The sequence below is a fragment of the Topomyia yanbarensis genome, chromosome 2 (assembly GCF_030247195.1).
Source record: "Topomyia yanbarensis strain Yona2022 chromosome 2, ASM3024719v1, whole genome shotgun sequence".
NCBI classification, from domain to species: domain Eukaryota; kingdom Metazoa; phylum Arthropoda; class Insecta; order Diptera; family Culicidae; genus Topomyia; species Topomyia yanbarensis.
In genome coordinates this window covers 129,971,831-129,998,937 of record NC_080671.1, presented here as the reverse complement: position 1 = coordinate 129,998,937, position 27,107 = coordinate 129,971,831, and the positions used below count along the sequence as shown (strand labels likewise).

At 37.6% G+C, this 27,107-nt stretch overlaps 1 protein-coding gene across 1 annotated transcript in view; it reads left to right on the top strand.

The window, feature by feature from the left end:
• LOC131681293 (uncharacterized) overlaps positions 1 to 27,107 on the top strand; it is a 186,224-nt gene that overhangs the window by 21,509 nt on the left and 137,608 nt on the right. Inside the window, exon 2 of the mRNA XM_058962022.1 lies at positions 23,136 to 24,009. Coding sequence (XP_058818005.1) covers positions 23,789 to 24,009 — 221 coding nt within the window. The 5' untranslated portion in view covers positions 23,136 to 23,788. The remainder of the gene's footprint in view (positions 1 to 23,135; positions 24,010 to 27,107) is intronic.

Below are 27,107 nucleotides of genomic sequence, written 5' to 3'. Positions count from 1 at the left end.
CGATCCCACGTTAAAAAAATTCTTATAGGACCCTTTTACGTACAATTCTCAGCACTCTGTGGCCACCACGGAGTGGGAGACCGTTCACGGTTGTTCGAACCGGGCAGTCGTTTTCGTTTAACATTTAATCGATTGAAATAAAAATGCGTTTTGATCCCTAAAAAAGTACCTCCATCGTATTTTCTCGGCCCTGGCGAATAATGTTAAAATTGTGGAAAATCTAAGTTAGAAGTCAACCAGTTTTTACACAATGCAAATAATAGGACTGAAATATAGAAAGTTTTGGTTATCCCACGTGTACATTTTACATACTCTGGTTTTGTAGCAGCACCTATCAAGAGACACTCTTAGGCCGAGGAAGCTTAGGAAAGACCGAAGCAAAAGGTTCTGGAAGGAACAAACTTCAAACTTCGCAATTGAGGCCCCTATCGGAGACTACACCATCAAACTCTACTTCCCGGGCGGGTACGTAAACAAGATTCTTTTTCGTACACGTTTAGTTAGATCACGCGATATATCAATAATGTTGAATAGGCTAAGAATTTTTGGTCTAGAAGTGTCCCATTGTATTAGATGGATATAATTTGTATTGAAAAGGAGACTTATCGGCATTATTTTTGCTATTGGAAAAATGTCAAAATCGATCTTCATTGAGTCTGAGGGGATGTCGGTCGTTGGAAATGCCTTCCCATTAGCCAAGTCTATCATGCAGGCTTCACTACTCCCGAAATGAAGTCTAATCTGCTAGTATTCTACTGGAGCAGTACTGCCGGGGCCATTTTCAGTTGAGACGAAACAATTACCTTCGCAGTTTTTGTTCTACCACTGATAGTGGAGCTACAAAAATATCGAACAAACTCAAACATTAAATAACGAGATATCGGATAACCTTAATCACGATGAGCGAATCTAATTTAGGTGTCACTATAACACCGTGTGGAGTTTGCGGGAAGGTATCAACGCAGATCGAGGAGAAGGTTTGCCTGCGACAGCTGTAAGCGTTGGTATAACTTCCGTTGCGTGAAAGTTACGACCGAGACAAGAAGGACGAAAAATAGTTCTGTCCCGAAGATGTATGCCAAGTAGTTTTCCAATCGTACGAAATGCAGAAGAAGGCATCCCGCACGAACAAGAATGCGGAGAATTCGGGTTGATCGGGCATGAACTCCGACCTTGCCTCCGTCCGTTGCAGCAAAAATTAACGCAACGGAAACGGAGAAACAGCTTTTGGAGAATGAAACAGAAATTAATAACACGTTGAGGGAAAGAAGTAAGCGTATACAACGGCAGCTGCGCAAATAGGAGTTGCAATATGACAAAGAACTTTGCGAACGGGTGCTCGAAGAAAGGAACCGGCAAAATCAAAGGGAATTGCAGTAGAAGATGGAACATCTTTGCCTCATTAAGAAGATTGAAGAGCTCCATCAAGGTCAGATGTTGTTCCTAGAGTAATTGTTGAAGCCTAGATCAGCAGCGAACAGAAGACACAATTGGCAGCTGATTCCTAGGATATCGAGTATCGAGGGTTTCCAGAAATATCCGGCGGAAAAGTATCACGTTGCATCGTTTGGCGTCACAGAAGTTAATCCGAAGATATTTGTACGCAACGTCGAAGGAACCGACAATGAAGAAAACCACTCGGAGAATACGGCCATTGGCGAAGACAGCAACGAAGAAATCGGCGCAAGAAATCAGAAACAGATCGTGAAAAGAACTCCCAACGGGCTGGGGTTGCAGCGTGCCGGACCAAACAGGGCTCAGTTGGTTGCGAAATGTGAGCTTAGGAAGATGCTTTCAACTTTTTCAGGGAATCCAGAAGAGAGCCCACTTTTTTCTGCGCCTTTCATTTTGCTGAAATTTTAAGAGTGTCTAAAGGTTTTTAACTGTCCGAGACCAACATGTTTTTAAAATTGTTTGATTACTGGATGAACACCCACGTGATTAAACTCGTAAACATACATACGTTCGAGCCCTTCGCGATCATTCGAGCAACCGCAATCTCACAATCATAAACATGCCCTAGGGTTTAACCACTTATAAATTTATAATCGCGGTTCAAATGGTAACATACAAACGCTCTTTCTTGCGCAATGATTAGTCATTCACGCCCGGAAGTTCCAATCCTTGGTCATTGAAGGTAAAAGCCCATTCTCAAAACAAAAAACAAACTGATTTACACTAGAGACCAAGTTTCAAGGCACCGGATAATCTCGCTCTCTTCTAGCCTCTGAACCGTACGCTCAAACTTAAACATCAAAGTCGCGGTTCGCGTGATCATTCAAATCGCCACGCAACTATACCAACCAACACACGGTTATACAAACGATTTTATACACGTAAATTACGTTTACATATGCGACTTTAGAAATACGCGAATGAACACGGTAACATACATACGCTCGAACCTTTCCGCGATAATACGAACCTACTCACAAACACGAACAAGTAATCACAATCATCCATGCATACCTGAGCTCACGATCTCGCAAACTTAAATTTTTTTCGTTGATTGAGTGAAGGTTTTGTTACTTCTTAATTCAATAATGAATTATTCACACCGGAAGTTCCCATCTTTGGTCCTAGAAGCCAGAGTCCATCTAAAGGCAGGTTTAGATGGATCGATCTCCTACCAAGAAAACAAGCTCATATACACTAGACAATAAGTTTCAGTGATATGGGAAACTCACTCTCTTCTACCATCTGAACCGCAGATTCAAAATAAAATATCAGATTCGTGATTCGTGCGTACATTCAAAACTCCACGCGAATATTCAAACGGCCACATTGTAAAAAACAAATTTATGCACGCGACATACAAACGCTTACGCGATCGAACAGGGCAACATACAAACAGTCGAATCATTCGCGATATTACTCTTACGAACTTTACACTATTTTAACGGAAGCCGAAATTGAATTCTTCTGCGAAATGGCATTCAGCGTAATAATCTTTTCGGAGGTACGGCTAAATGGCAATCGACGTAATGACAATCGGTAAAATTGCTCGCTCTCGATCTGACATTTAAACACGATTAAACTGATGATAATGGTGAGGATAATGATGACTCTGAAACGTTACTTAGTACTTCTAAAGTCACCAATCACACAATCCTGACCCCCTCCCCCCCCCCTCTGCTGAAGGCATCATTACATATCTGATGAGTGCGTTCCAGATCCCTCTTGCCGTAGCACAGCACTCTGAGCCTTTGTCGAACAGAGTAGCGAAGCAAATCCTTCGCCTCAGTACGAGTAAGAGCACCCCGAAGGGAAATGCAAATTGAAAACTGACTACATATAATAATAGATAAGAATCCCGGTTGCCCACTTGGAACGGTTGAGTTGGAATGCGCTCCGGAGCAGGAAGAAAATGAAACCTGAAAATTCTACCGTCGGACGGTGTTCCCAAAGTGGGAAAAGACGGCCATAAATATTTTCAATAAACATTCACATAGCGCTCCTTTTGAGGTAGGTGCCTTAACTATTCCTAAAACATTTTTTAAAAATTTTAATGCATTTTCTTCTGCAATCATAAAACATTTTAAATTAGTGGAAACTTTTGGAAAAGATTTTAAACCTAATTGTAGGTGTTATTCATGGAAACTTTTGATATATCACCAAAGTGAATAAAAATACAGAAATACATATTCTACTTTTCTCCCTCTCGCAGGTTGATGGGATTGACGGTATTGTAAACATCATCAAGCCACAATATATTCAATAGAGTTATCTAAATATAAGGACCTTCGCTCTTTTTAGTTTTTATTTGCACCAAGTTCTACTACTAGAGGTTAATTAGTTCTCATGTTAATATTCCACCAAACATTATGACTACTGAGGATTTGATTTATATAAGAAGCCCGCTTCAAGATGTTGATTACAATACGCCTCGATAGTGGTGTGTCGGGGAGGCCGGGAGGGCTGATATGAGCCTTTTGTCTGTTCTATACCTTTCCTCTATTCACCAGCTCATAACCAACAATCAACCAGTAACAAATAGATAATTGAGAAAGGATGTGCTATGTGTGGTGATTGGCTATTCAAGTATTAGTAGTGTTTGAAGTACTAATGTATGTCTCATGTGATGATCATAACTTCAGCTGTATCTTGTACCTATCTAATCTATTACGTCTCTCATATATTGTCTTTTATTTCTTCTTTTCGAGTCCTATACTGCCATTCTACACCCGCCTTCAGCTGGGTCAACAAAGATGGTGATAGTGAACGTCTTAACACTCACACATTCTCAAACGCGGTCTCAGCGGGAACCTACAAAAATGCCATCGTGCACGCGATTACGAATCGGTCATGTCCGAAAGTCTATCCTTGATCCTAGAAGCCTAGGTCCATGCCTTCAGCTGGACCATTTAAGAAAATACGCCCATACCTATTAGACAACATGTCTCATGGCGACATGACCGGGAACCCTATCGATATAAACGATCCCACTCTCTGCCAGAATTCAAACCGCGCACTGAAAATTTAATATCAGACTCACGGTTCGCGCAACCATTCAAGAACATACGTTACAAAATCACGTCAGCGCACAAACGTTAGAGCCCCTCGCGATTTTCCAAGCAACATACGAACTCGCAAACATGATTACACCCCGGTGATAAGGTGAAAATCTCAGCACTCATAAACTTACCAACACGATCTCAAGTGTCAACCTACAAACTCCCGCGCTCGCGCCATCATGAATCGGGATCGTCCGGAAGTATCTATCCTCGGTACAAACAATCTAGGTCCTTGTTAATTATTAAAAAAATAATAAAATTGAAAAATAACTACCATATCCACTAGACAAAACGTTCCATGGCGACATGACCGGAAACTCTAGTGATATGGGGTAACTCTCTCCCTGTCAGAATGTGATCCGTACACCGAAAACTAAAGATCAGAATGACGGTCCGCGAATATATGAATCGCCGCAGGGTTTCAAAATCGAATTTGTACATGCGAAGTCACATACACGCGACAAACACGTCAACATACGAACGCTTAAGCCCTTCGCGATCATCTACGCACACCTATGCCCGCGATCGCGTAAACTTGATAACACTGCGGCAATTGTGTGAACGTTTTAGTACTTACGAAGTTACAAACGCGATCTCAAACGCCAACCCTCAAATGCGCGATCATGAATCGGTCACGTCCGGAAATCTTTAACCTTCATTCTAGCAATTTAGGTCTATACATTCAGTTGGACCAATCAAAAAAAAAAAAAATAAAGCTCATATCCACTAGACCACGCGTTCTACGACGACATGATTGGGAACTCTAATGATATGGAAGAACCCACTTCCTTCTGGAATCTGAACCGTACACAAAAAATTAAGTATCAGATTCACGGTCCGCGCGCGATTATTCTAGAACACACGCGAATATGCGAAAGGCACACGGTTATGAAATAGAATTTATGTACGCGAAGTTACACGTTAGCACACGCGACATACAAAGCCCAACGCGATCGAACACGTTAACGTATAAAAGCTCGAGCCTTCGCGATGATACACGCGATCGCGACTCCCTACTCCCGCACATACCTGAACCGTACAATGAATATCACATTCAGAATCACGGCCCGCTACAATTGGCCTTATGCAGTGTTTTAGTGGGCGACATTGCCTGTCTCGTCTGCAAATTGTAGTATGTGATTCTGACGGGGAGCCCTTCCGAGAACCTAGCTCTACAGCTCCAGTAGGACAACTCTCGAAAAAAAAAAAAAAAAAAAAAGAAATACATATTCTACTTTTCTCAAATTTTGGCGAAGACACCGATCGTAAATTTGAATTTCTTTAAAATTAAGAGCTCACTATTAGATGGATTTATCACCGATACAATATTTTTATGTTTCGATTATAGATTACATTTAGCATTTGCCCTTTTTTCTCGTGATAAAAAATCTCTAGTCCTCTGTACCCCCCCCCCCCCCCCCCCCGGAATCAAAACTAGGTGAGCTGCGTACAATCCAATCGATTTCCCAACAACGCTGTGCCCTCTCCCGATATGTCAATGCCAAAGGCAGAAGCTTTTATTGTCCAGCAACTTTAGCTAAGACACCTAACGTCTAAAATGCATTATTTTTCGCTGCATTATTACGTTTAACCAACTTTTCGCAGTTCTGGCGTGGTCCACTGTGCACCGTGCCGTGTGCCGGTGGGTTGGTTGGAAGCAAATAAACGAAAATGAAAATCAACATCACCTTTCACGATTTTTCCGACAAAAAATAAACTGCGAAAAAAAATCGGCTTCCCAGTCAGTATTCTTATAGCCGTCGGAAGAACTAGGTAAAATAGAGAACCGCACAAAAAAGTGGAATGAATGCGTTGGCAGGCGGACAGAGAGAGAGAGAGAGAGAGAGAGAGAGAGAGAGAGAGAGAGAGAGAGAGAGAGAGAGGAAGAGAGGAGGAGGTACTCTTTCTTCTTTGCAATCCCAAACTCTGGCCGGGTGGAAACAAACGGAAAATGAAGTGCAATGAAACGTGAACTGATGATTGCGAAATTTTATCGCACCAGCGGGGCAGGCAGGCAGAGTCGGAATCCGAGTCGAGCACTCTCTTAAACGGAAAGGGGTCGCATGTCGTGCAGCGATCACGAAAGTTTCAAATAATGCCATCGGTAAACAGAGGGGAAAAATCCAGTGGCAACAATTTACACGAGTACCTTGTACAAATCTGCCGTTTTCAACGGCCAAGATCGTCGTCGGCAGGCAGCGAGAGAAAGAGACCGAACGAAATTCCGACCAGTCCAGTGAGACTTCAACTGGGGTTGGTTTTGGGGAAGGTTGGAGTAGGGAAATTAAAAGCCAGAAGATTTCAATTTGGAGTAATGAACTGAGACAGCGGTTATGTAACTCATTATGGGGAATTTTTCTTCTTTTCTGACGCTCGATGTGGAAGGTTTCTTCTTTTCTGACGTTCGATGTGGAAGGTTGTCTGCGATAAAAAGGAAATCGGAAGGAATTTCTATTATTTCCACTACTTCGTTTGGGGCGTCGTTAGCCACCAACATTTACATCTACAAAATGAGTTATTTCCGGACGTACATACCGTCTAAATGGATAATATTGCACTAGTTTTTAAAAAATTCCACATTTATCGATGTATATTTTGAAAAGCTTATTGTTGCACAATGTTTTTTACTACATATAATAAGTTCCGTATGCTTTACAACATATGATGTATTCCATCATCCAATTTTTATCATTACTGGTAGTCGCATTTCCATAGTTACTCACTAGTATCCTGTTCAAGCGGACCACGGCATGCAGCACGAGATTGAAAATTCCGATGTCTTCCAATTTAACCCCTTGAGGAACACAGTGCTTATTCGTGCAACATGAGAACATTAAATCCTAGGCAAATCATGATTAACGCAACACAATTCCCGAAAGAACATCTGTCATCATATAAAAAACTACAGGGTGCAATTTCGGAAAAAGGTCACCTACAAGAACTTTCAACATCTATCCTATCCCTTCATTCATCTTCCTGTCATAACATGCTCAGAAAACATTATTCACGTACGAAGATTAAATTGCTACATGCCAATTATGTAGCATAACTTCATAGTATGTGAAGCCACATTTTACCAAATTTGAGGTAATTTTCGTAATTCTACAGTAGAGTCAACGCACGCTGTTTACCTCTACAAATACGGCTTAATCCACTTTGGGCAATAAAATTTACCCTGTCGTTATGTCTAATAAAGTATAATAACTGTGATCAGTTTTAGTTTTGACTAATATAGTGTTTTTTGACCACGTAAAAAGCTAAATCACAATAAACCTTGTTTATAGGAGAAGCTCCTCTGAAGCCATTTTTGTTATACTACTTCTTAGGAAAGCAGCCACCCATTAAGGGATATTTCGTCGACTTTAGGCCGGTTAAAAAAGAGTATATCCATAAATTGTTCCCAACTTCGTGAATGCATTGCCATAAGTTCTGGATCAATCACAATTGTATCCGTTTTACTCACAAAAAAGGATCGACTCTTGATCGATTCAGTGATTTATTTGGGAAGATTAATGTAATATTTGTTTGATTTTGATTTGAAGTATATTTTTTTATTCTGTTACTATGTTTTAATTGCCGCAAGGTTCTACTGTATCGATTTTGTTGGCTATTTTCGGCAAATTTGAGACTAAGAGAAACGAAAGCAATGAAATTGAAAGACGGATAGGTATTCTAGAGCGAATCAGTTATAAACTTAGAACGGAAAACTAGAACTAGGCAGGCTCATATGGGCATGATCGAAAGGAAGTGTGAAGAATTCTTTGCCTTATGCAGAGTAGGAGTTTGGCGTTGCACCCAAGTCTACCGCATGGTCTATGGTAGAACATAACTCATCATCATGTTTTACCGCCGACGCCGACGTTCGCTCTAGAATACCTATCCGTCTTTCAATTTCATTGCTTTCGTTTCTCTTAGTCTCAAATTTGCCGAAAATAGCCAACAAAATCGATACAGTATTTTTTTATTCTATTTATATATAAAATAAGTGCTTGAATGTTCTTCGCGCTTATTTATGTTTATGTGATTCATGTCCACAGTAAGCTACGCAACTAACACACATTCCATGGAGGTAGCATCTTGTTAGGATTATCGGCCTTCATTAGTTCGGTGCAGTGCGTTCATTCAGTCATTTTCAGTTCAAATTCAATTTAAGTTTCGAACTGAATTTTGTTTCTGCGTTGGCTCTGAGTAGAATTATCGAGCAAAAATGCACCAGACATTGATTACTACAGTTCACTTATGCTTTAAATTGTAAAACTGCATCCTTCTGCCTTTAATTTGCTTACATATAATAAATAAATGATGTTGTTAGCAGTGGTGCAAATTTTCATTTTCAAATGCTAACTTTCATCTCAATCAAACCCAACCATGATTCAAATTCAAAGCCTCCCTTAATCATTCACTTTCAATTCGACGGGATTTTCATAACCAAACCGTACGTCTTCATTTCAAATTGATGCCTTTTCATTCACCAACCAAAGTTGTCATCTGCTCTGTAGAGGCCAGTTTAGGTTAAATGTTGATATATTTTGCGTTTTCAAGCTTACATGAACAGTAAGAAGTATGTTTAGAGTAGTTTTGCTTGAAATATCCCAGAACAGAGATATTCATAGGATCAATGAAATCGAAAATGAATGGAAAATGACTGAGCAGCTCGGCTGTTTGAATGAATGGTGCAAACGAAAAACGGCGAATTGAACATAGTAGGGTATGATTTGAGATTTGTTCTTCCTTCAAGTTCAAAACAACCTGGTGAAAATTTGCAACTCTGGTTGTTAGTAAATGAAGTTATATTTCCTCTGAACTGAAGACATTCACTTCTGCGTGAAACTTTAGCCAGTTTAGAAGTGAATGAATGAGAGATGCATCGAAATGCTGGTTTCGTTAAATGGAATTAAATAGGAATGAAAAGTCATCATTTGTGGCTGAACACCCAATATAGTAACTTAGAAATGTAATGCAAACAAAACAATGTAATCAAATAGAAAAATAATATATAAAAAAACATTCCGCTAAGTTGTTCAACCGCAGGTTTCTTTTTAAATATAGAATCGTGGCTCACTCATTCTTTTCCAAGAGTCGTTCTTTTGATCGTTTCGCGATTAACTCGTCCATTTCTAGAGCCAGGTGTTTGGTTCCTTACTTAAAAAGAATCGATTGTTTTCATTTTCTCGTCAGCAAACCAGAATTTCTGGCTTTGCTTCCCAGGACATCCCTCGGAATTTGCCAGTTGCTTAAGGCGTCATGTATGATGTCTGACTGTTTGGATATAGTGTATAACTAATACTATATTGGGTACTAGTTTAGTTGCATCGTCTAACTTCGTCTCAAGTTGGTGTTAGTTACTGACTAGGTTAATTCGAAACACAAAAAATCCGATTGGATTTTCATTCGGTCCTTCGGATCAAAGCCAGTGTCAAAATGTTCAATTTATTCTCAAATCATCCGTATTTTACAAAGACAGAAATATGCACATACGACAGTGGCAATTTGCGTTTCGACTTCGTCTCATCAGAATTCAGCACTATTTTAGAGTCAAGCCCGGATTGATGCTACCAAAACGGAGACATAATTTGTATTCCTGGGCTGCATTATGTTGCGAAAATGCATATAAATTTAAAAATAATTTACTATCTGCAACTCTTAACTATCTTCCGAACACTATGTTAGCTTACTTCAGTAAAAAGATCGAGAAAAATTTCTTTTAATTTTTAATCGTAAAATTACTGCAATTCCTCTTTCGGTGAATTTTTTTTCAATAAAGATCAGATCGAACTACGTCTAAGTCATCCTTTTGATCAGTTAGGATTTTTTGTCGTGCTACGACTTACCTTTCAATATTAGCGCTACTTTTAAAAATTTCGGAAGAAACAACCGGTTGGTTTTTGAGTGCTAGTAACTTTCATTGTACTGAACGGAATTTCAAATCTTGTTTGTACTAATCAATCGGAAAAATGTGTATCCATTTTGAAGTGCGTGTATTCCATTTTTGAAGTGCGCATTGTTTCCATAAATGCATTATAAACTAATTTTCAGAAAATCTTTTGAAGGGACGAGGAAAGAACGAATTTTTTATGCCTATTTTGGGCAGAGCCATCAATATGGGGCGGCTAAGAGACCCAATCGAATTCGGGAAGTTATATATACCTACACGCAGAACTTTATTTATTCATCGATATCATACTTTTCTATCTACCTCTCGTTTCTTCTGCTGTAAATTTTATGAATTGGATATATTCGGTCTATAGACTCATTGAATGTATACTAGAAGTATGCACTAGAAAATGCATAAAAATCACAGCAGAATAAAAGAGGCGGGAAAAGAAAGTATGCTAACTCTGCATATTTTTATTTGTCAGTGTACATGTCCCGCATGTTCGTCTTCTATCATTCGTTGCTTGGTTTTTGAACGAGCAACAGCAACAGAGTTCATATTTTTCGGATGCCTAGCTATGTGCAAAGAGGCCGTTTATGAACGACGGGGACACAAAAACCTTCGTTTTTTACGCCCTCCTCCCTCTCCGTGGATAATTCCTGTACCCCTAGCCCCTGCCTACAATGTTCACGTTGACTTTCTAAGATTTTTTCGGGTACTTTCAGAAAAAATGATTTAGAAAATTTTCCAATGTGTTTGACCACTACCCAAGCTACAAGTGTAACCTAAGTTTTATGAGTAGCTGTAAAACTAGCATAAAATCTCAATTGTTACATGAGTATGATCCTGAAGGACTTAATGAAAATCGTTCAAATTTTAACCACAGAATGCTACACTTCTCTAGTTCTTTGTGAAATTTCCATGGAAATATCTCGTTTCTGAACATTATGGTCTTTTGTATTTACGTTTTAAAGGTTCATCATAATGACATAAATTTTAAGTAACCTAAATTCTTGAATTTGCTCGTAATTTGAACCACAAGCTTTCAAGTCTAAAATTAATGGGATTTGATCAAGTAACGGGATATCGAATCAGCTATTCAGGCAGAATTTTTTTTCTCGGATTTTGTTTTCAAGGATTTCCTCCGATTTTGTCAATGTTTTCAATTTTCATAGATGCGCTTTGACTATGCTGTCATAAGCACTTTGACAACAGAGAATAAATACACCGTGTTATTAGAACAACTTTATGCAAAAAAATCAGCATCTCTGAAACTTCGGAATATGAAAGAATGGACTTTCCCCTTTCATTTGAAACTAAGATCAAAATGATCCGTCGGGGGGTCCAGAGCAACTTCTTTTTTTAAAGTTTTTTTCGTAACAATATTGGTTTTACTACTCGAGCTAGTTCATATTTCTGTCCCTAGATGGTGCTTTAGACATTCGAAAAACACTAAATGTGAGAATTTTATAGCAAATTTAATTGTCTACAAGTTTGTTGACAACTAAAAATTGATCTGAAATCACCCGGAAAAGTTGTTTAAGATTTTAACGAAGTTATATCTAAGATAGTTTCACACGAGGCCTAGTGGTTTGGAAATATATTTTCTCGCACTTATTTCACTACCAAAAAAAATAATTGGGTTTAGTGACATGAAAATATTTGACGGGATTCATTACAACTTCTTCGTTGACAATTCCTATTGACCTTCTGAAAATTAGGATGTTTGAAAACTATTTGTGCTTTTGGTTCAAGTTTGTAATCTTTCCCGATAGGTTCGAAGGAACTATCATTCATCGGAAGGTATTGCTTGGTTACAAGGGTTTGCTTACATTTACGTTTTAGAAAGGACCATACGTCGCATAATTTAGGATATGATCGTTTAAGTCAGCTATTATAATTCTGTTCAAGACGAAATGTTGGGACACACAGTTTATAATTGAACGCAAACCACAGAAGTAACTGTCCAAATTAGTGGTTAGCGTGAAACGATTTACTCAATTTTTTTCCGCAAAGTATATTGTGGCAGTTGGATTTTACGGCCATTTCCTATCAATTATGCGAGAAATCGTTAATAAATTGATCCTAGATTATGCGAAATGTATTACTTTTGAAAACAAAATATGATTTGATTACAAGAAAAACCTTATATACATACAAATCCACGAATATATCCCAAAAAAATTATGTTGATTCAAAAACTCAAAATTTTTTGTTCACTGTTCGTCACATTGAGTTAATTTTGAAAAAGTCAATCAGCGTTTTTAACCAAGCATTGCAATGAAATTCGCGAAATATTGCAATGGTGTTAACAGTTTCATTGAGTTTGTTCAAATATAAAGGTTGAAGTTCAGGACAAGTTAATTTTATACGAAGATGCTAACAAAATAGGAGGTTCATGCAAGAATAGTTATCAGTCATCCCCGAAAACAATCGATAAAATGAAAAAGAGAACATCATTGAAAAAGCTGTTTCTGCGGGAGGAATTACTCACCATCTTGGAAAAGAATATTAATATCATACTAGTTTGGTCTAAACTTATCTAAGACTTTTCATCCCAAAAATATTATTGGTGCCCTATATCAGGTGGAATCTGGAATTATAATTTTCAGCTAAAAGATGAGACTTTCCAAGCTCTCGCATTCCGCTGAATGCACTGTTCAACTAAATACAGGTATTTGGCAAATGAAAAAAGTGCGTGTGAATTGACTTACAAACCACTAGGGTTTCTGTGAAACTAACTTAGACTTAGACTTCGTTAAAATATTAAATAACTTTCCGGATAATTTCAAATCGGTTTTTAGTTGGTAACAAAGTTGTAGACAATTAAAATATCTATCAGATTCTCACTTTTAGTGTTGTCTGAATGTCTAAAGCACCATCTAGGGACAGAAATATGAACTAGTTCTATTATAAAATCTATGTTTTCGCGAAAAAAACTTCAAAAAAAAGTTGCTCTAGACCCCCCGACGGATTATTTTGATGTTGGTTTCAAATGAAAGGGGAAAACCCATTCTTTCATATCCAGAAGTTTCAGAGATGCTGAATTTTTTTGCATAAAGTTGTTAAAAAAAGACACCGTGAGAACAGACATGTAAGCTAGAACAATCTTTCCCGAAAAACCTGTGTAAACATTTAAATGAAAATACGTTGAAAGTCCCCATCGCATAGAAGTTCGTAAGCGTCAGTCACCACTGTATCCAAGTTTGCACACAAGCGCCGTATAGTGTTTGTTGGCCGATCGTAGCGCCGGCTAGAGGGTAAGTTTCTACTTGCTGGCAACATTTCAAAACGTCAGTTTTATTTCCTACTGGAAACTTGACTTGTATGTCAGTTCTCAGTGCTTTGACTATTTCAAAACATTGAAACAGTGTGAAGGTAAGCGCACAAACCAATGCCTATATAAATTTGTTTAATTTTCTTATAAAACGACAACAGTATAATGAAAAGTCACCGTGGACACTGGACAAGCATGAACTTTCTCGTGACCTTTACCCTCCTTTAAATTGTCCACGTTGCATATAGATGAACCCAAAGTATATCCGGCGCTCTTATGTGCGAGGTTATACTTTGCGCACACGAACAAATGGTGTAATTTTGGACGGTTGTTTATTTAAGTTCCGAGCAGAGTAGTACAAAGTTACTTTGGGCTCGTCCGGACATGCTGCAGACTCAGGTGATTCGCATTTCAAATGCCAAAACTCCTGCGGCAGAATACAAAATGCTAATGTCGCTGGGAAACTCCAAGTTTGCTCATATGACCATATTCCAAGCTTTTCTAAACATTATTTCTTCAACTCCTTGCTCTCCCTTGTGTACTATGGCTCTTAATATTGAATTATATTTCACATCTTCTAGTCCCTTGCTAATTAAATGCCGTTATAACAGTTAAAAATTGACTCAAGTATTCGTTAATAAAAATGGAAAAAAGACCGAGCAGAGATGCCATATTGAAATTTGAATAATAATCAAAAAAGCTTTTTACCTTTGATGCCTAAAACGCAAAAAATCTGTGTAAAAAAATGAAATCCTAAAAATCTAGGAAATCGAAATATGTCCAAAACTCTGTGGAAATCTGTAAAATTTTCATTAAAAGGCCAACAATCTGTCATCTGTAAAAAAATCTGTCACCAAAAATAGTTAAATTATTCTGTGACATTTCAGAAAAATCTGCCAATGTGGCACCCCTGGTCCCGATTGTTCGTTTTCTATCATTCGTTTCTTGGGTGTGGAACGAGCAACACATGGACATGCGGACGGTAAAGAAAAATAATTTCGGCAGTGTTGGTATAAGCCTGTACACTTTTAAAAAGTACACTTCGTCGAATGAGGAATTCCACGAAGATCTCCGAAAATCTCTAAAATCGTGACCGACCTCTTAGATTCCGATAAAACTTTACAGGTTTAACCGGCATGGAAGACTAAACATTTTCCACAGTCAATAAGATTATTTTGACTCAAGCGCAATTTTTTAAAAGGGCGTAGACGTTTCTACGTGCAATAATTTCATTTTTTTTCTGTTCGATTACACTATTTTATACAGTTAAAACTATCTGAGAACGAGTTACAGGGAATAAATACTTCTGCACGAAAAAAATACACACTGAAAAAAAATTTGCGTCATTTTTCACAAAAACAAAAATTCATGATAAAATTTCAATTCGCAAAAAACATTTTTTCTATTTTTTTAATATTTTGTCAACATAAACCTAAAAAGAAAAGAAACATTTTGAATGTGATTTCATGATGGAGAAATTTTCAGAAAAAAAGGGTTTTTCTAACAATAACTTTATACATGTTTTTAAATTTCATACTAATTGACATACAAAACTGTAATTTTATTACAGAATATAACTCTAAATATCATTTTAAGTCAAAATGCATTTAACAAATATCTTGCAAAATGCGATAGTTTTCGAGATATTTGAAATTTTGCTCCTGCAAAAACAATTAATTCGTGTAATTATGCTCTTTTTAAAAGTTATTCGCGTTACCCCATCAAAAAATGTCAAAAATTTAATGTTTATCGTTTTGAAGACGTAAAATCAACTTTTTAGTGTATTTGGATTCTGGAGAAGCTTTAAATAAAAAAATTTCCTAACAACAACTTTTGACAAATTTTCATAATTCATACTATTTGTAGTCAAAAGTAGAATTTTATTTTTAAATATGATTCCAAACGCTTAAAATGGCGACATTCTTATAACAAAGTTTTTCTGAAATGTGGTAGTTCTCGAGATATTTTAAATTTTGTTTTAACAACCCAATTATTTGGTTTTATTACGACCTTTTCAGAAGTTATTCGCGTTTCTCCATCAACAGCAATTAGTTTTTCGTAAGGCCCATAACATTTCCTGTAACTTTCCCGTTGATATCAAGGCGATATTGTAAACACTTCGGTTATGTCACAGACATTACCTATCTTTTTTCATGTCAAGATGCTTTGAAAATGTGAAATTGTGACTAGATTCCTCAAAATAGGATTTTGGATAGCAATGAACGGAGTTTAGTTGTAGGAGGACGTAACCAGAGTTTTTAATAGTAGAGTTGCGTAAAGAGGATTGGCAACATTGGACCAATCATTGGTCTTTTTTAAATGTTGGCAACCTTTTATTTTTAGTTAAATTTCAAATGACTTAACCCGAACGCTTCAGTTAGAAGTTAACTTTGTGCATTTAAAAATTCAAAATTAAGTGTTTAGTTTTATTTTGTAAAAATCAGTACGATAAATAACATCGTATAAAGAATTTAAGCTTTTTCCGGTTCTCAACTGATCCGCAACTAAGAACGAAATGCATTGATTTTTGCCGCTTGCCGTCTGATTGGGGTGTGACAAAAAACAGTCGAATTTGCAGCGTAAGATAAATTTGAAACAGGTACATATGTATAAGTGGTATGCATACACAAATTTGTCAAAATTTTAGCTGCACTTTAACTATGAGAATACCTTCATATTTCCACTGTCGGTGAAGGATTATTAACACTACCCAGAGCTGTTCCGGTGTTTGAAATAGTGCCAAATTTGAATATCAGTGAACATATATTTTTTAATAATTATCATTAAGCGAAATATTAACATTATTTAAATGTTAATATTATACTAGGGGCAGATCACTCTAAGAATGTATAAAAAATTTGCATCAAATTGAAAAAAAAAATGCATTTATTTTCCATGTTTGCATCAGCTTTGCACTGCCTCACAAAAAAGTTTGTTTAACAAACGTCCTACGCTGATCCACTTTGTTCGACGTTTTGTTAAATGTAGGGCTAGTTTTTCTGTAGGGTTTTGACGTCTTACACGCAATGCAAACAACATTGCACGCAACGCAAAATACTTTATGAATTTCTATTTTGATGGAAATAAATGCATTTAATTTCGCTGATTTTTAAAAATGTATCACAAGTGATCTGTCCCTAGATATTACATCATTGAATTTTTTCTCATAATTATAATCACATAATAACGATACTCCCCACGCATTCGAGCATTGTTATTCTTCGTGTCCGATAGGTAGACGTTTTGAGTGTTCAATAGGTAGATTTGCTTCAGTTTTTGCGCAACTGTTCTTTATAAACTGTGGACGTAACCATCATGTATACGAGTCTGCATGGACTTGCTCATTAGTGTTCACATATAATGGCGTCATGGATGCGGATATTTATCCACACTTGGTCATTTTCGTCACCGATTGTCGTTTCTCGTGTGGAAGATATCCGATTGGATACGGTGATAAGATCACTGTCATCCCACGTTTTCCAGTGCTTGTTAGGTCACGATCTGCGCGGTAGATGGTGGCTTGGTTCTAACCATCGAAACGCGTTGATTTAGTCGTTAAGTCATGTTTTAGTCTAAACAATCACCGTCCTGTTCAACATCCGTGACTGCAACGAACAGCTCATCGATTTTCGTACAAAGTCCTTTTAGCCTGATTAACACGTTTCATTCCATCTACAATTTTAAAAAAGGGAACTGCTATATTTCTGCCTAAAAAGATTGGATTAAACCTTCGACTGTGTTTCATTAGAATCTGACACTGACTTAGCACTAGATTGGAAACACTATTTGCATTCACAGCTAAATTACTCTCATGCGAGAAAAAGAAGTTCTTCTCTTTCGGAACGTAAACAAACAGTGAAGAAGTTGGTAAGACGCTGACTGAATTCGTACTTGTCACTACGTGTACAACACGGAAAACCGATTCGTAAAAATTTCAACCAAAACAGTAGTCGATGTTTTGATTTCGAAAAATCGATATTTATTTATTTATTTATTTATTTTTCGTCAAGCATATGTAGACTACATAGAATGGTTTTACAATATTTACTTATATACTATACATTATTTCTACGGTTTAGTTCAGATTTGATTTGTTTTCTAGACATGGAAAGGTCAATTATTACACAATTTTCATTATAATGTCGCATCATTCTATTTATGGGGCTATTTTTAGCATAGTTTGTCCTAAAAGATTGTTCTTGGAATAAATTACGAGTTCTTAGTTGTCGGCTAGGTACATAAAATTTTATTTGCGAAAGCAATGATGCGGATTGTACACGTTGAGAAATAATGTCGTTGATAAAGTAAAGCATGGCAAATTCGCGGCGTTCTTTGAGTGTTTGTATATTAATGAGTATGCAACGTGCTTTATACGATGGAGGAGGAAATGTCGTCCAGTTTAGTTTACGAAGCGCGTACAAAATAAATTGTTTTTGGACTGATTCGATGCGTTCTTCGTACAGGACAGTGTATGGGTTCCATACTATGCTGCAATATTCCAAAATTGGCCTGACATATGTATTGTATAATGATTTTATTGTGTAAGGGTCTTCAAAATTGTAGGTGAAAATTTAATAAAGCCCAGCATACTATTTGCTTTATTTATTATTGTATTATAATGTTCAACAAATGTGAGCTTGGAGTCTAAGATTACGCCTAAATCTCGTACAATTTTGCATTTTTCTACAAGTTGGTTGCCTAAGTGTATGTCTATGGGAACATTTGAAATTTTTCTGCTGAAGGTTATTGAGTTGCATTTCTTTACATTAAGTTGGAGTAGACTTTTGCTACACCACGAGTGGAATATATTTATTTCGTTTTGGAATATTTCAGTGTCTTTGACATTTCTTATTTCCATGAAAAGTTTCATGGCATCTGCATATATAAGCACTTTAAGATGTTTGAGTATAAAGGTAATGTCATTAACGTACAAAATAAAAAGAAGAGGGTCTAAGTGGGGTACGCCAGAGGTGACAGAAATTGGTTCCGAGATTATATTCTGAAAGCGAACTGTTTGTTGACGTTTTGTTAAATATGATTCGAGCCATTTCAATAGTTTATTTTCTATGCCATATTTTTGCAGTTTGAAGAGTAATAAAGGTATGTCAATACGGTCGAGTGCTTTACTAAAGTCTGTGTAGAGTGTTTCCACATGGTTGCCATTGTCCATTGCAGTTACAGTAAATGTTACAAATTCTAAAAGGTTTGATGTTGTTGAGCGGCCTTTATAAAAGCCATGCTGCTTGCTTGTTATTTGATTTTTGATTTGCTGAAATATTTTGTCATTTACTAGTTTTTCGAATAATTTTGGAATGCATGATATAATGGCAATCCCACGATGGTTTCGGATGTCCGATTTAGCGCCTAATTTAAAAATTGGCACTAAAAAGGATGATTTCCATATTTCTGGGATGTTCCATTTTTCAGTGACATGTTGAAAATATGTAGTAGTGGTAGAGTGAATTCTTCTGCTAGATTTTTTAAAAATATTGGTGCTATTCCGTCCGGTCCAGGTCCTTTTGATACGTCTAAGTTTTTTAGTGCAGTGGTAATTCCGTGTTCAGATAGTTCGTGGACGGCAATGTCATTTGAAAATTCAGGTATAAATGAAAAGTAGTCGCGGTCGCGGTCTGTTTCGGAATATGAAGTATAGACTTCTTGAAAGAATTTTCCAAATATATTGCAAATTTCAGTATTGTTATTTCCTACATGTCCGTCAAAATGCATTTGGAATGGAAAGTTGCTACTTTTCAATTTCGTTTTCACGTAATTGAAGAAATTCTTTGGACAGGTCTTGATTTCAGTCTCGATTTTACGATTATATTCTTCATGTGCAGTGTTAATGGCTATGTCGAGTTGGGAGCAAATATCCAGATAGTTTTGCCGATTTGTAATGTTATGTTCTTTCTTGTAAATTTTATGTGCCTTTTGCTATTTTTTAAATTTTTCAGATGTTGGTTGAACCATACAGGCTGCTGACCGCCATGAGTTCTTCTTCTTCTTTTTACTGGTACTGTTCCAGACATTAAATTCGTTACAATTAAATAGAATTTAGTCACTGCTTCGTTGAGATTTCCTTCTATACTCAATACAGTTTGCCAATTCATTCTACATAGTCTACGTTTGACTTCTTCGAAGTCGGTTTTATGGTATTCCGGCACTTCCTCATACTCCAAGTCGTTCGGGTAAGAGTTTTGATGAAAGAAAATTGAATATTCGATTGCTTTGTGAAATACTTCATTTTTCCATAATGGAGTTAAAGATGCATTAACACAGAAGTCTTCAGTGCAGTTCGTGAATAAGAGGTCTAAATATGAATTTTGTCTATTTTTTACATGGTTGATTTGGTGCAGGCCAAATTCAGATATTTTGTCAAAGAAGTATTGAAGTGTTTCATTTTCACCTACGACTGGGAGTAAGATAGATTCGTTTTCAATGTCTACGATGAAGTTGGCGTTACTTTGATTAAAGTCGCCATAAATATGCAGTTTTACTTCAGGTTCCATGTTTGACATGATAGATTCTACAGTTTTAAAAAATAGTTCAAATGATTTTTTGTGAGCATTTTCAGGTGGAAAGTACACAGAGGAGAATATGTGCACTTCTCCTGATATTAATGCTTTTGCCCATATATGTTCAAATTCTATATGTTTCATGGTTTCTATTTCTTCTGAAGGAAAGTCTGTTTTTATGGCTATAATGACTCCTCCTCCAGACTTTTTATTACAAAGAGACAAATTACGGTCATGCCGAAATACATTAAATTGATTTCCAAAAATTTCCTCGCTTCTTACGCTTTCATCCCAGCTACTTTCTGTTCCAAGAATTATATTAAAAGAAGATGAAATTAGTTTTTGTTGGATTTCTTTCATTTTGGCTGGGCTTTTCATTCGATTAAAATTTTGGCAATAGACTAAAATTTCAGTCGAATGCTGTTGTGGATGCGAAGAAGTTTTTGGAATATTTAAATTACTTACAGTTATATTTTCTTTCTCTATAGAGGGCGTCGTTACTTCCGAAAATTCGACGTTCCAAATTTATGCGTAGCTTTGCGGAGTTGTTGAAGGCGCCTGGTTCTTTCGCTTGATAAAAATTTTCCATAGGAGTCAAGGTCTGCTGCTGCTTCGTCTGAATTTAGCCCATATTCCTGATAGACTTCGATGAAAATGCGCAGGAGATGGTCAGGAGTGGTCGGTAGTCCTTCGGATGCGAGTGTCATTTTGATGCTGGTCGGCGTCATTCCTTCCACGCAAATAGATGGGTGTTGGTCCTTCATATATGCCAGGTATAGGCGTACATTATTTTTGGTTCGCGAAGTCTGGTCTTTAAAAAACGACCGTCGCCATTCGTTGATTGTGACGTGAGCCGTACGATTGGAGGGTGTAAGGGGTCCAGTTCAAATTGGCTGTCTGTGTTCGAATGTTGAGATGTGGTTGCCAATGTGTTTAAACTATTTTCGCCGCTGGTAGGTGTCACTTCCATTTGTTTGGGTTGAATGTTTTCATTAGCTGAACGGTACGGGTTGATGGTGTCGCCTTTTTTAAAGTTTATGAAATTTGGTTTTACTGCTGGTATTGCAAGACCTGCAATCGGATGTTCGGTGGTTGTGGGAAGAACGGAAAATTGTTTTTTCGCCGTGGCAAGTAATAATTTGTCTGACGTCTTACCACCACCATTTGGACGAATAGTTTCTGTTGGAAACAGTAATCTCTCGTTGTTGTTTTGAGGCTGTCATCATCAGCCTAGACACGAACATCTCAGCCGATACACAACCGTTGTATGTTGAGACGATCGTCTCAGTATAAATCGCTTGTCTCAGCTGTAACGTTTGTATGAGTCATTTAAGCTGGAATACAACCATTTTAGTCAGTACACAAACAACTGTAATTGAACTGATCTCATTGTTGATTTGTACAATGTAATTTTATTTTTACCTATGAACCATCGTTGAAAACAAAATTGTCTATTTCAAAATTATGACTAACCAGTTTCACGAGATTATAATTAATAAGTTTATGATCATATTGCATTTAACAAAATTCGGGTATAGTTAAAATTTACGATCTAAAACGAATTGTAAAATTAAATCGTATAATATAATCAACGAACAACGGATTTCGACCATTTTGCCAATATTGTAACCGTTTGTGTCCAGACTGTTACAATTTAGTTGTTGTTTCTAATTTGATGCCATTTTGTATGGTGTGCGGCTTGGTTATTTTGCTATCTTTCGATATGATGTGTGTCTTGAATCAAAATCAAAAATAACTGTCAATAATTATTATTTGAGAATTTCGCCAAATCAAAGGAAAAGATCAACATAAAAAGTTCTTCAGTACTTACACAATTCACATCACATTTGATTCACATGATTCACATCAAATTTGATGAGAAAAATAACATAATTTTTTTTTAATTCAATTTAGATACAAAGTCTTAAAAAATTTGAATTTTTTTTTATCAAATTAAAAAATCACTTGTTTGGCAAGCAATATGTAGCTGCTGACTATACACGGAAGCTTTTATTCTTTCTACATGTCTAACTCTTGGAATGTATGTTAAAGGATCTTAAGAAGATAAGCCTGCTTTTTGTCAGTATTTTCTGCCGGTAATTGGGTCAAGTTCTATAGGATATCCTGTATAAGTACTTGTTAGGTCACGATCTGCCATTATCCCATACAATTATGGGTAGAAGACAGTTTTACGTTCGGACTCGGCGAGTACTGACTGCATATATTCCTAGTTTTTTGACGTAAGTCATGCGTTTTCCTTTTTCAAAGTTTTTAGGAACGTCTCCAACGGCAAATAGACAAAGAGCGAATTACCGAAACGGTGACAATTCACCTTTAGCTGTGTGCGTTAACCACTCCGCCATCGAGGAACTGTGATGATGTCATAACAAATTCCCAACAGTATCGTGGTCACCGTAATAGTTCCGATTCCTACCAATGGACCCATTCTACCCCCAATGCCTCTTATAAGGCACCCATATGGGACCATTCATAAATTACGTAACGCAAAAATTGCCCAAAATTGACGCCCCCTACCCCCATGAAACATCCCATAAAAGCGTTACGTAATTTATGAATGGTTCCAATTCGACGAATAGGAGTTTTTTAAATCCAAAAACATTCTTGCATATGTTTGATTTGGAATTTTGTAGGACTAGCTAGGAAATTTGGACAAAGGTGTTTCTTTTCAACTATATTTAATATTACATTGTCTGGTACTGAAGAAGCTAGCCAGGTAATAAGCGGCGTAATGCATATCTTGCATTTATTGTGATTGGGGAAACAGCTTTCTTTCTTTTTAGGATAGTATCCGATCTTTCATCTACCCGGTTAAACCAATTGTACCAGCGCTACCTTCCTTAGCTCTTGCAACCGAAGTAGCCGTACAGGCTAAATCACTCAATACATACCGCCTTATTCATTTTTTGTTCGTTTTCTTCTTTTCCCTTCCTTTTCAGAAGTTCCGAGTGCGGCGTCAAGATGCGAACAGATGCACTCGTCGACTTCATCGAACCGACCGAGCTACTGACGACGACGACGACTGACGCAGTGGTAACGTCCATCGCCCGGCTACGGTCGTGGTCAGCAGCAGCAGCAGCAGTGGCAGCACGGTGGCAGGAGAACTGCAGCCGGTTGCAATAGTAGTAGCGCAGTGTGAGTGCATCAGTTTTGTGTTTGATTTTTTTTATTGTGTCGCCTGCCCTAGCTTACGAAACTGGGGCAGATTGTGCTCCCTTATTCGGCAGGCCTCTTTCCACTACATGTCGCACCGTGTGTGGATGCAGAATATAGAGGAATTGTAGTTCAAGTGAAACAGAAAAAAATATTCGAGAAGAATCAAACCAACTACCGGTTATAGTTGGAGCAGCATAAGTTTGAGTACATTACGGGTACACCGAACGGGGGGCATCAGGGGGGAAAAACAAGAATTAATCCCTTGTCTGCCAGCTAGAGAGAAGGAAAAATTTCTCAACTCTTGTTAAGGTGCAAAACAAACAATCAAACTCTTCCAGTGGTGGATGCCAGCAACGGTCCTGGCCAAAGCAGATAGTATGATAATCAAGGACGGAAAGATTCGCTTTCCGTTGTAATATATAGTGCAAGATGAGCAATGAAAAGTGGTAGGAATCTGTACTCGTTCAGTTCAGTAGCAGGTGGTGGTACGTTTTCCGCGTCCGGTATAGTTTCGGGAGTAGGAGCAGGAAACAGTTTGCCAGGATCGTCGATTGGATCGTCGTCTTCATCGTCGTCGTCGTCCTTGTCCGCTGCGTCGCTGCAGTCGACGGGAGGCGGAGGAGGTGATTCGGATATGAAAAAATCGCAGAAACCAAGGTATGTACGAGTTGGGATTTTGAGTGCAGTGATTGGTGATTTGGACTGAGATTTTTTTTTCCAATCTTGGTCGGATCGATTTTGAACGGGATTGTCTAAATCCGTCTCAGGGCGATATGATTTTTTTCCAATTATAATGAGTTCTCTAGCACTTGAGATATAGCTGTAGTTTTAACGATACATATTGGGATTTTAATAATTAGATTTTATACTCAATCGATACCTGATTTAACTTGTTTATCGTGATAATTCTGACACAAGAAACATGTAATTAGCCATTTTTCAGTAGCTCATTGTCTTTCACCACTTTTGTCTGTTTGTAACCGCAGCCTAAATACGCTACTGTCAAAAGCTGTGTTTCTGTTGTTATTGTTGCTACTGTTGCTGTAGCAACTGTTATCGATACGATGACGAGCGTAACAAGAAGAGAAAAATGAAAGTGAACACTAGTCGGTTACCGTTGTGAGTGTACTTGACGTAAATACTCTGCCGCTTTTCATTTCACGCCTGGCGCGCGTCTGACTGTGTCCGATATACCTAATGCGATACGAACGATGGTGGTTCCATTGCGCGTCTAGGTACAGTTACCTTACAGACACCAGTGCCAGAGTGTTACGACGACTACGCTAGATTTTGATGGGTTCCTGGCAGTACCGCGCATTTCGAACGCAACAATGATCCAAGCGCCATAATACTGTAAATTCGTAAAAGCACCAAGAGATGTCCTTTTTCTGTACGATAAGCAAGATTAACAGAATCCAGTTTCAGTACAAAAATCAGGTTATGGAATTAATTTTTGGTACAGCATAACATCCTCGATTCGATGGCGTATACGTCATTTTAACTCGGTGAGTCAACCCAAGTGCATTTATGAGCGAACCGAGCCAGCTGCGTTTGGAACAGTTGGTTGGTTGCTCTGCCTCAAGCCGTAGTATCTACTACACCCATCAGTTTGTATCGTTACAACCTGCCATGTGTCGCTTATCTGAGTGGTGTGGTTAGATACAACGCGAGAAAATGTTGTAATCTGAGCGCTTTTATTTTTTTTTCGCTTGATACGTGATTCCGGCATATCTCGAACTTGTTACCATCCATTTTCGATATGGTACGGTAATTGAAAAAAAAGATCAGTTTTTTGGTTGTTGTTTTTATAAAGAAACGTGAAAGTGAAGTGTAAACAATACCATGGTATATTTGAAACAGGCTCACTATTATGTTGCGTGAAGTGACCACTATTGAAGGCTATTGTGATTGATAAAACCTAGTGTTTTAAACAAATACAGCGCTAGAAAATTTTAATTATATTGTGTTTCATAATAACAAAAATAGCTTTCGTTGTTTATAACTTTTGTATCTTAAATATAAATCCCCTAGGCTGGTTGTATTGACGGTATTACAAACATCTTTAGGCAATATTACAGGTATCAGTTTGAATGAACTTAATGCATCAAAAACCTTTTATGAAAAATTTCCAACCTTATGTACGGGGTCGGGACTCGAACCCAGGTGCGCTGCATACAAGGCAATCGATTTACCAACTATGCTATACCCACCCCTTTAATTAATACTTGTTTATTCGTAAATCTCCATTTAAAGTGTTAATTAGATAAATAGCTATTCATATTATATTAAACATAATTGCGTCTTTTCATAATGACCGCTGACAGAAGGTTACTTTTAAGATGTTGATTGAAATATGTCTCGATAGTGGTGCATCGAGGAGGCCGGGAGCTCTTTTTGGGCGATTTTTATGTTGCATGGTTTTCCTACTAACGGCCCTTTGCACCACCAGGGGTGCGCAGGAATAAAAGTAAGCAAGTATGGTTTTCCTACTATTACCTGCTCAAGTTCGGGTATTAGTTATTGTTTCTACTATATATGAGGTGTATGTTTTTTGCCTCTGTCACCTTTAGCGTTCTGCGCATAATTGTCACAATATCTTTCTCTAATATATTGTAGTATACAAGCCGCTCGTCCATCTAACCTTTGCGGAATGAATGTCTAACTAATGTGTTGTTTCTTGTTGTGCCTTTATTTTTTCGGTGACACAGAACAGAACACGGTAAAATGCAAACAACCAGATGGACACGCAGTAATATACGCGTAACCATAGACGCGCTAGTATACGCGACTTACAAAAGCGATCAACAGAACGCGCAGAATAACATACCAATGCTCGAGCTCTTCACGGTAATATAAAATAGGTAGCAAACGTGATCATTCACGCATACCTACGCCCACAATCTCTCAATCATTTAAACGTCCTGGCGATTAAGTCAGCGTGGTAGAACGTCCTGGCGATTAGGCACATAAATTAAATTTATAAAGGCGGTCTCATGTGCCAACATATAAATATATGCGTCCAGGAGCTCTCATTCTAAAATGCGGAGCTTGTATGCAGTAGACAATAAGTCTCAGGGCGCCATAGTTAAAGATTTCAGTGAGATGGGTGAGCTCACTTTCTTTCTTCATTTGAACCGCACAATACCAAAATTGAACATCAAAATACGCGAACATTCAAGAGATCACTCGAATATACAAATAGCTTCAGTCACTCCTAGTTTTGACGGCATACATTCATATGTTCTCAAGAAATGCGCGGATGCGTTAATTTTACCGTCGAAAACTCTATACCACAGTTCCTTCAGGCAGTGTCGTTATCCTTCCAGCTGGAAAAGGTCAATTATGTTACCTGGGTTCTACAAAGGGAGATCGGCGAAATGTAGAACATTACAGAGGAATTACATTGTTGTGTACACCTGCTCTAAAGTTTTTGGAATCATAATGAACGATATGCACTCTGCATTCTGCTAAAGCTACATTTCCTCTGATCTATATGGATTCATCCCAAAACCTCCACTAATCTCGCTTAGGTCATTTTATTTTGTTTACGTATTATGGACGCTGGTGCTCAGATCGACACGGTATATACCAACTTGAATTCAGTATCTGACAGAGTTGATCACGCAATACTTGTGGAACGATTGAAGGTAATAAGAGTGTCTTTTGATCTGTTTCGTTGATTTGAATCGTACCTGAGTAAGCACTAACTTGCAGTAAAAATTGGATGTCAGTCCCATTTTCGAACAACTCGGGTG